Consider the following 9273-nt stretch of genomic DNA (forward strand, 5'->3'; position numbering starts at 1 on the left):
ACACAGTTGTCAGACGTTGAGTATTATAACCTATCAGTCGGAATTCTCCGACCGTTCACGCCAACGGGATTCTCCGGTCCTGCCGGCAGCGCGCCCCCCCCCCCCCCCCGCCCCAGGTTTCCGGCCAGCGTGGGGTGACGTTGATAGGAATTCCCATTGACGCCGATGGGACCAGGGAATCCCGCCACGAGCAAACAGCGCGCCACCTCCCGGCAGCGGGAAACACACGGCTGGGAGGCTGGAGAATCTCACCTGACACATCTCCACTTCACCCAAAATGAGGTCAAAAACCCCGGCTGATCTGGGGGTGAATATTCATAGAATCCCGGTAGTGCACCAAGAACAATCCCACCCAGGCCCTATCCCCGAAACCCCACCTATTTACCCGAGCTAGTCCCCCTGACACTAAGGGGTAATTTAGCACGGCCAATCCACCCAACCTGCACATTTTTGGACTGTGGGAGGAAACCGGAGCACCCGGAGGAAACCCACGCAGACACGGGGAGAACATACAGACTCCGCACAGACGGTCACCCAAGCCGGGAATCGAACCCAGGTCCCAGGCGCTGTGAGGCAGTGGTGCTAACCACTGTGCCACCGTGCCTAGAATCATAGAATCCTGCAGTGCAGAAGGAGGCCATTCGGCCCATCGAGTCTGCGCCGACAACAATCCCACCCAGGCCCTATCCCCGTAACCCCATGTATTTATCCCACTAATCCCTCTAACCTACGCACCCAGGACAGTAAGGGGCAATTTAGCATAGCCAATGCACCTAACCTGCACATCTTTGGACTGTGGGAGGAAACCGGAGCACCCGGAGGAAACCCACGCAGACACGAGGAGAAGGTGCAAACTCCACACAGACAGTGACCCAAGCCGGGAATCGAACCCGGGTCCCTGGTGCTGTGAGGCAGCAGTGCTAACCACCGTGCCACCACGCCGTGAATATCTGAGAATAGCCAAGAATAAGTCACCGTATCCCTGTCCAAAGGCTCCTCATTTGAAGCTTAAAACCATTAGAGCAGAAGTAGGCCATTCGGCCCATCGAGTCTGCTCTGCCATTCAATGAGATCATGACTGATCTGTTGTGATTATCCACAACTCCCACTTCCCGCCTTATCCCCTCGATTCCCTATCCTACCAAAGTGTCAGACGGATGTGGATGGGGGGGTCTGTTGCGTTGTGTTAGTGATGTGAGATGTTCCATTTCAGTCCTGTGCTTTGATACTTTTTACAGGGTTTCGAAGAAGCCAGGAGATGTAAAGGGAAAGAAAAGCAAACAGGTTTCACAGCGCTACACCGCAGCCCGACTGCACGAGAAGGGGGTCCTGTTGGAAATCGAGGACCTCAACAGCAACCAGTGAGTGACAGAAATTACAGAAACCCAGCAGGGAACTGGGGTTTGCAAAGAGGGGGCTTGGAGTTTCCCACATTGAGGGCAATGAAGGTTATTAAAGTGGCTCCAAGAGATTCGAGTGCTGTGGGGTGAGGGGCTAGAAAGCAGAAAGGCTGGGATAAAAGTGATGGGCCTAAGGAAGGGTGTGAAAGGTGAGGGCAGAAAATCAGCTGTGTTTGTGGAGTTGGGAGCGCGGTACGGAGAGGCTGGAAGGAGCAATGTTAACGGGGCAGGACGCGGCTGGTCCATCGAGCTTGGCCATCAGGTTAGACACTTATCCCAACACCATCTCCATCCACGGGGAGGATGTGGCCTCGCGGTATTAGCACTAGACTATTAATCCAGAAACACAGCTAATATCCTGGGGAGTCGGGTTCCGTTACAGCAGATGGTGGAATTTGAATTCAATAACAGTATCCGAAATTAAGGATCTACTGATGACCATGAAACCATTATCGATTGTCGGAAAAACCCATCTGGTTCACTAATGTCCTTTCGGGAAGGAATATCTGTTGTTCTTACCCGGTCTGACTTACCCGGTCTGGTGGCACAGTGGGTTAGCACTGCTGCCTCACAGCGCCAGGGACCTGGGTTCGATTCCCGGCTTGGGTCACTGTCTGTGCGGAGTCTGCACGTTCTCCCCGTGTCTGCGTGGGTTTCCTCTGGGTGCTCCGGTTTCCTCTGAAAGACGTGCTGGTTAGGGTGCATTGGCCGTGCTAAATTCTCCCTCAGCCTACCCGAACAGGCACCGGAGTGTGGCGACTCGGGGATTTTCACAGTAACTTCATTGCAGCGTTAATGTAAGTCTTACTTGTGACACTAATAAATAATCTCAAAAAGCCGATGTGACTCCTGAGCCACAGCAATGTGGTTGATTCTTAAATGCCCTCTGAAATGGCCAAGCAAGACACGAAGTTGAAGGGTGACGAGGGATGGGCAATAAAAGCTGTCCGGTCAGCGACGCCCATGTCCCACGAATGAATAAGAAAATACCCTAAAGGGGAAAGACAGCTGGAAAATTAACCTGAACCCTTCCCGCCTGCCAAGGGCACTTCCATCAGCAACTTTCCCGACTCTGGTCTCACTCAGTTCACCCTTGGCACTCTGACCCTGTGACCTGCGACCTCTCTGGGTTTCTTCCCTCTCCCCAATTGAATACTTTAATTCATAGAATTCATAGAATCCCTACAGTACAGAAAGAGGTCATTCGGCCCATCGAGTCTGCACCGACCACAATCCCACCCAGGCCCTACCCCCATATCCCTACATATTTTAACCCACTAATCCCTCTAACCTGCGCATCTCAGGACACTAAGGGACGATTTTTTAGCATGGCCAATCAACCTAACCCGCACATCTTTGGACTGTGGGAGGAAACCGGAGCACCCGGAGGAAACCCACGCAGACACGAGGAGAATGTGCAAACTCCACACAGACAGTGACCCAAGCCGGGAATCGAACCCAGGTCCCTGGAGCTGTGAAGCAGCAGTGCTAACCACTGTGCTACCATGCCGCCAAACGACAAAAAAATTTCAATTTCTTCCGACACGCCGGCGTGTTTCCCACCCATGGGGTTACTTTGAAGGCCAGCCGACTTCATGCAGGAACAGGAGGCCATTCAGCCCCTTGAGCCTGCTCCACCATTCATGGATGGTCTGTACCTCAACCCAATTTACTCGCCTTGGCCCCATGTCCCTTAATACCCAAGAAAAACTATGTTGATTTCAGTCTTGGAAGCTTCAATTGAACCCCCACCTCCACACCCCATGGAGGTGGAGGCCAGTTTCCGGCCCAGCCAGCATCCCATGAAAGAATAAGGGAAAGGGAGAGAGATCCCAATTCCCACAAGCCCTGCGGCAGTCAGTTTGCACAGAGCAGGATTCCAATAACTGCAGCTAAGATGATACACAAATAAATGTCTTTGGTGTCTGTTTGAGAAAACACATCTTTCCCTTTTCATGGATTTGTAGAATCCCTACAGTGCAGAAAGAGGCCATTCGGCCCATCGAGTCTGCACCGACCACCATCCCACCCAGGCCCGATCCCCATAACCCCATGCATTTACCCTAGCTAGCCCCCCTGACACGAAGGGGCAATTTAGCACGGCCAATCCACCTAACCTGCACATCTTTCAGACCGTGGGAAGAAACCGGAGCACTCGGAGGAAACCCACGCAGAAACGGGGAGAATGTGTAGACTCCGCACAAACAGTGACCCAAGCCGGGAATCGAACCCGGGTCCCTGGCGCTGTGAGGCAGCAGTGCTTTTTGCCACCGTGCCGCACCAAATCAAACACCGCCGTGGGATCTTTACCCAACCACCTCAGCCACCCGGATAAGAGAGACAGGGCCTCAGTTTAAGCGCTTGTCGAGCTGAGAGCAGCTCTGGCTGAGCAGCACTCCCTCGGCAGTGCAATGAAGGGTCAGCGTAAACCGTACAGCAGCTTCTCAATGGACGGCTTGTGAATCGGAGGTGAGGGTGCTAAGCCGGAGTACGGGCAGTCGGAGGGTCCCTCGAGCCCCCTCAGACTTGTTCTGTTCCTGTTCCTGTTCCATGTCCAGTTGTTTAATTAAACGGGCCTCATTCTTTTTTTCAGGTTTAAAAATGTTATCTTTGACATCTGCCCAACAGAAGAGGTGGGTGACTTTGAAGTGAAGGCAAAGTTTATGGGAGTCCAGATGGAGACCTTTATGCTGCACTACCAGGTAAGAGCTTCCCCGAGGCTGGCTACACCTTGGCTCCTGGCCCAGCAACACCTCAAAGTGAAGCCTTGCTTTCAGATCCTTCTGTCGCCTTGAATCTCTGTGATCTCCACCAGCCACACAGCCTCCTGAGAGATATCTGTGTCCCCCCAAGTCTTGTCTCTTGCGGATCTCGCATTTTAACCACTCCGGTACGGACAGGCCTGCCACCAGCTGCCTGGGCCCCAAGCGCTGGAACTTTCTCCGCAAGCCTCTCCACATCACTCTCTTGTCCTCAAAATGTCCCTTAAAACTTATTGGTCGCCAGTCATAATTTCCCTTTCTGTAGCTCAGTGTCACATTTTGTTTGATAACCCTCCTGTAAAGCACCTTGTTTTATTTCAATACACTAAAGATACAATATAAATGGGAGTTGTCATCATTCCCTTTCACTTATCTGTCCTAAAGATGCAGACTCTCACTGGGATACAGTTCCTGAAGATGCTGACTCTCACTGGGGGACAGTTCCTGAAGGTGCTGACTCTCACTGGGGGACAGTTCCTGAAGGTGCTGACTCTCACTGGGATACAGTTCCTGAAGGTGCTGACTCTCACTGGGATACAGTTCCTGAAGGTGCTGACTCTCACTGGGATACAGTTCCTGAAGGTGCTGACTCTCACTGGGACACAGTTCCTGAAGGTGCCGACTCTCACTGGGATACAGTTCCTGAAGGTGCTGACTCTCACTGGGATACAGTTCCTGAAGGTGCTGACTCTCGTGGGGATACAAATCAATCTCCAATACATCACCCCAGTGGCTATTGTTCTTATGAGATGATAGAATCCCTCCAGCGCAGAAGGAGGTCATTTGGCTCATCGAGTCTGCACTGACACCAATCCCACCCAGGCCCTATCCCCCTAATGCCACATATTTACCCTTCTCGTCCCCCTGACACCAAGGGGCAATTTAGCATGGCCAATGCACCTAACCCACACATCTTTGGACTGTGGGAGGAAACCGGAGCACCCAGAGGAAACCCACGCAGACACGGGGAGAACGTGCAGACTCCACACAGACAGTGACCCAAGCCGGGAATCGAACCCGGGTCCCTGGCGCTGTGAGGAAGCAGTGTTAACCACTGTGTCACCGGGCCGGCCCAGATGACTGGATGTGCCGTTAGAGCATGATGGATATCTGAGAGGAGTTTGATTCTCTGCCAGCTGCCTGTCAGCATGAGCAAGCGGCGCTGGGTTGTGATTCGGACTGCGGTGAATTCTCTCGGCCCTCTGTGAATGCGAGCGGCTAATGCCAGGTTTGTGCTAACGGGGGACATGTGTCTCTCTCTCTCTCTCTCTCCCTCTCTCTCCTTGTTTTAGGACCTCCTCCAGCTCCAGTACGAAGGTGTTGCTGTCATGAAGTTGTTCGATAAAGCAAAGGTTAACGTCAACTTGCTGATCTTCCTTCTGAACAAGAAGTTCTACGGGAAGTAGTGGCTCTCTCCCCCCCCCCCCCCCGTACCTGGGGCAAAGAGCCCAACACCGGAGTCACCTGACTCGACAAAGTACCAATGAGGGGCTGCCATGCTTGTATGTCTCCCTTTTTGTTTCGGCACTGCACCAATCAGAACTGGGCACCTTTCAACAGCGAATCAGCACCCTTCGGGGCAAAGTGGGGTCATTGGAATGGGCGTGCAATTCTATATGTCGTATTATATTGCTGAAACGTTTATAGACTTGGTATCTTATGCATCAGTAGTTCTCTGTGTACTGCTTCAGGGGGCGTTAACGTTAAAAACACAACCTCTTATTTTTATCTCAATTACTTCTGTCCCTTTGTTGTGTCTCTTATTTCTGTACAAAAAATTCTGTGCCTTTCCTCCCCACACCCGCTCCCCACCAGGAATCTTTTGTACCCTTCAATCAGGATCTTGTGTTTTTCTGCACTGTTTCGTAAGGCCTTGCTTCCGATCATTATTAAGTTGTGCGACAGACAGCAGTATTGGCTGATACTCTGTGTTACATAGGACAAAGCAGCCCCGCTTGACTGGCACCCCATCCACAAACATTCACGTCCCTCCACCACCAGCACTCAGTGGCAGCCGTGTGTACCATCTACAAGATGCACTGCGGCAATTCACCAAGGCTCCTTCAACAACACCGTCTAAACCAGTGACCTCCATCATCTAGAAAGGACCAGGGCAGCAGATACATGGGAACACCACCAGCTGGAGATTCCCCTCCGAGTCACTCACCATCCTGACTTGGAAACATATCGGCCGTTCCTTCGCTGTGGCTGGGTCAAAATCCTGGAATTCCCTCCCTAACAGCACTGTGGGTGTACCTACACCATGTGGACTGCAGCAGGGTTCAAGAAGGCGGCTCACCCACCGCCTTCTCAAGGGGCAATTAGGGATGGGCAATAAATGCTGGCCCAGCCAGCGACGCCCACATCCCATAAATAAATTATAAAAAAGATAGAACACTTCACTGCCAACCTATTAGACGGCAATTCAATGGCTGTGAGTGGGATAATGCGTTTTTGCAAAGCTCTGAACCAAAACAGAGATTAGCTGGCTAAGTCTTCAGTTAATTGAGGTTGCTTTTCAATTCAGCCCCCAACAGTGTCGAATCCTTTGTCTCCGTCAGTCTGGGCCCTTGTGAATAAGTTTTTCATGAGAGCAGCAATTGTATTGGCTGGGGGGCGGGGGGGGAAGTATTGTCTTTCCAGGGACCTGATCAATGCAGAGTATACACAGTGCTCAGTGTGAATGTGTGTGTCCCCTGTCACCACCCAAGCATCTCCAAACTTCTCGGGGATCCCTAGCTCAAAGACTCGGAAGCACCGAGGACAGTTTGTAGAATCCCTACAGTGCAGAAGGAGGCCATTCGGCCCATTCAGTCTGCACCGACCACAATCCCACCCCAGGCCCCATCCCCGTCACCCCACATAATTACCCTGCTATTCCCTCTAACCTCCGCATCCCGGGGCAATTTAGCACGGCTAATCCACCTAACCCGCACATCTTTGGAGTGTGGGAGGAAACCGGAGCACCCGGAGGAAACCCACGCAGACACGGGGAGAAGGTGCAGACTCCACACAGACAGTGACCCAAGCCGGGAATGGAACCCGTGTCCCTGGCGCTGTGAGGCGGCAGCGCTAACTGTTAATCCAGTGGGAGTGAGTAAATACAGTGACTGTTTCCTCTCATTGCAGCCTTTGTGTTCAGGTTCCCGATTTCAGATGCTGTTGGCTCCCCAACACTGGACTTTCCCCCACTGCCTCCCTTCCGTTTATTGCCCTGGTGCCCATGTCTCTCCGTGGCATTGCAGCGTTCCACGGTGATGCCACTCTCAACTTCTGCAAATGATAAGGGGTATCGGAGCAGTAAACGCCAGTTCCTCTCTCTCGCTCTGAGTTCCCACTCCTCTCTCCGGCCAAGCTTGCATCGTTGTAGACATTTCCCACGTCTTCCTGTGTCTGAATTTTCTAAAAACCTCTGTCAGTCTCTGAGTTGGGGTTCACGGCTCACATTTCTGGTCCCCCATGTCAGGGGTTCGTGTTAACTGAGCTTTTCCTGAGTGGGGGGGGGGGGGATCCAGGAGGAATGCTGCATTCACCCGCCACCCAATATTGGGTCTGCGTTGGTTTGTAAATTCGGACAGGCAGCATTGCTCCAAGTTCTGCTTCCTGATTTTGTGGGGTGGGGGGGGTGATTGACGTTAAAATCATCTCCCAGAGACACTCAACTGCCACAGACTGTTCAATTGAAACGGAGTCGGGTATCCTGGATCTTCGCGATGGAAGGTCTTCGCTTGTCTTCAGCTGGATTTGCTCCCTCCACTCTGGCTGATGAAATGGTGCCAAGGATTGAGAGAGGTTCAGTGTTAGAGCGAGTCGGGAGAACAGCCAACTTGGCAAATATTCACCACAGAACTGTACAGAAAAAGCAATCATGTACTGCTGTAATTGGCTAAATTATTGGCCACACCGATGCTTTTAAAATTAAATTGTATTTGTAGAACCAACAGTTGGAAGAAGAAAATAAAGATGGAGTTTTTAACTCTTTTTATTGTATGATTCTTGACCCATGAATTGACTATTATTTATACTCAGACGATTGCCTCTCTCGCATCCTTTTAATTCCTAAATCCCCCCCTGAATTACACACTCCACACTCTCCCTCCATCCTCTCCACATTGTAAAAAGCCATTGTTTCCTCTTCGAACCCGCTCTTCCCTGCATCCTCAAACCTGTGCAACTCCGAAAGTCTCAGATTTCCCTGCTCATAATTAATCAGCTCCCTCTACACTGTCCCCCATCAAACACTCCCAGGACAGGTACAGCACGGGGTTAGATACAGAGTAATGCTCCCTCTACACTGTCCCCCATCAAACATTCCCAGGACAGGTACAGCACGGGGTTAGATACAGAGTAAAGCTCCCTCTACACTGTCCCCCATCAAACACTCCCAGGACAGGTACAGCACGGGGTTAGATACAGAGTAATGCTCCCTCTACACTGTCCCCCATCAAACACTCCCAGGACAGGTACAGCACGGGGTTAGATACAGAGTAAAGCTCCCTCTACACTGTCCCCCATCAAACACTCCCAGGACAGGTACAGCACGGGGTTAGATACAGAGTAACGCTCCCTCTACACTGTCCCCCATCAAACACTCCCAGGACAGGTACAGCACGGGGTTAGATACAGAGTAATGCTCCCTCGACACTGTCCCCATCAAACACTCCCAGGACAGGTACAGCACGGGGTTAGATACAGAGTAAAGCTCCCTCGACACTGTCCCCATCAAACACTCCCAGGACAGGTACAGGACGGGGTTAGATACAGAGTAAAGCTCCCTCGACACTGTCCCCCCATCAAACACTCCCAGGACAGGTACAGCGCAGGGTTAGATACAGAGTAATGCTCCCTCTACACTGTCCCCCATCAAACACTCCCAGGACAGGTACAGCATGGGGTTAGATACAGAATAAAGCTCCCTCGACACTGTCCCCATCAAACACTCCCAGGACAGGTACAGCATGGGGTTAGATACAGAATAAAGCTCCCTCGACACTGTCCCCCCATCAAACACTCCCAGGACAGGTACAGCACGGGGTTAGATACAGAGTAACGCTCCCTCTACACTGTCCCCCATCAAACATTCCCAGGACAGGTACAGCACGGGGTTAGAT

The 9273-nt window shown here is 51.8% G+C and overlaps 1 protein-coding gene across 1 annotated transcript in view; it reads left to right on the top strand.

The window, feature by feature from the left end:
• The window catches only part of LOC144480480 (ras GTPase-activating-like protein IQGAP1), a 52916-nt gene extending 44764 nt beyond the window's left edge, over positions 1 to 8152 (top strand). The window contains 3 exon segments of the mRNA XM_078199962.1: positions 1239 to 1361; positions 3994 to 4102; positions 5455 to 8152. Coding sequence (XP_078056088.1) covers positions 1239 to 1361; positions 3994 to 4102; positions 5455 to 5568 — 346 coding nt within the window. The 3' untranslated portion in view covers positions 5569 to 8152.
• The last annotated feature ends 1121 nt before the right edge of the window (positions 8153 to 9273 follow it).

Source organism: Mustelus asterias, chromosome 29 (genome assembly GCF_964213995.1).
Source record: "Mustelus asterias chromosome 29, sMusAst1.hap1.1, whole genome shotgun sequence".
NCBI classification, from domain to species: Eukaryota; Metazoa; Chordata; class Chondrichthyes; order Carcharhiniformes; family Triakidae; genus Mustelus; species Mustelus asterias.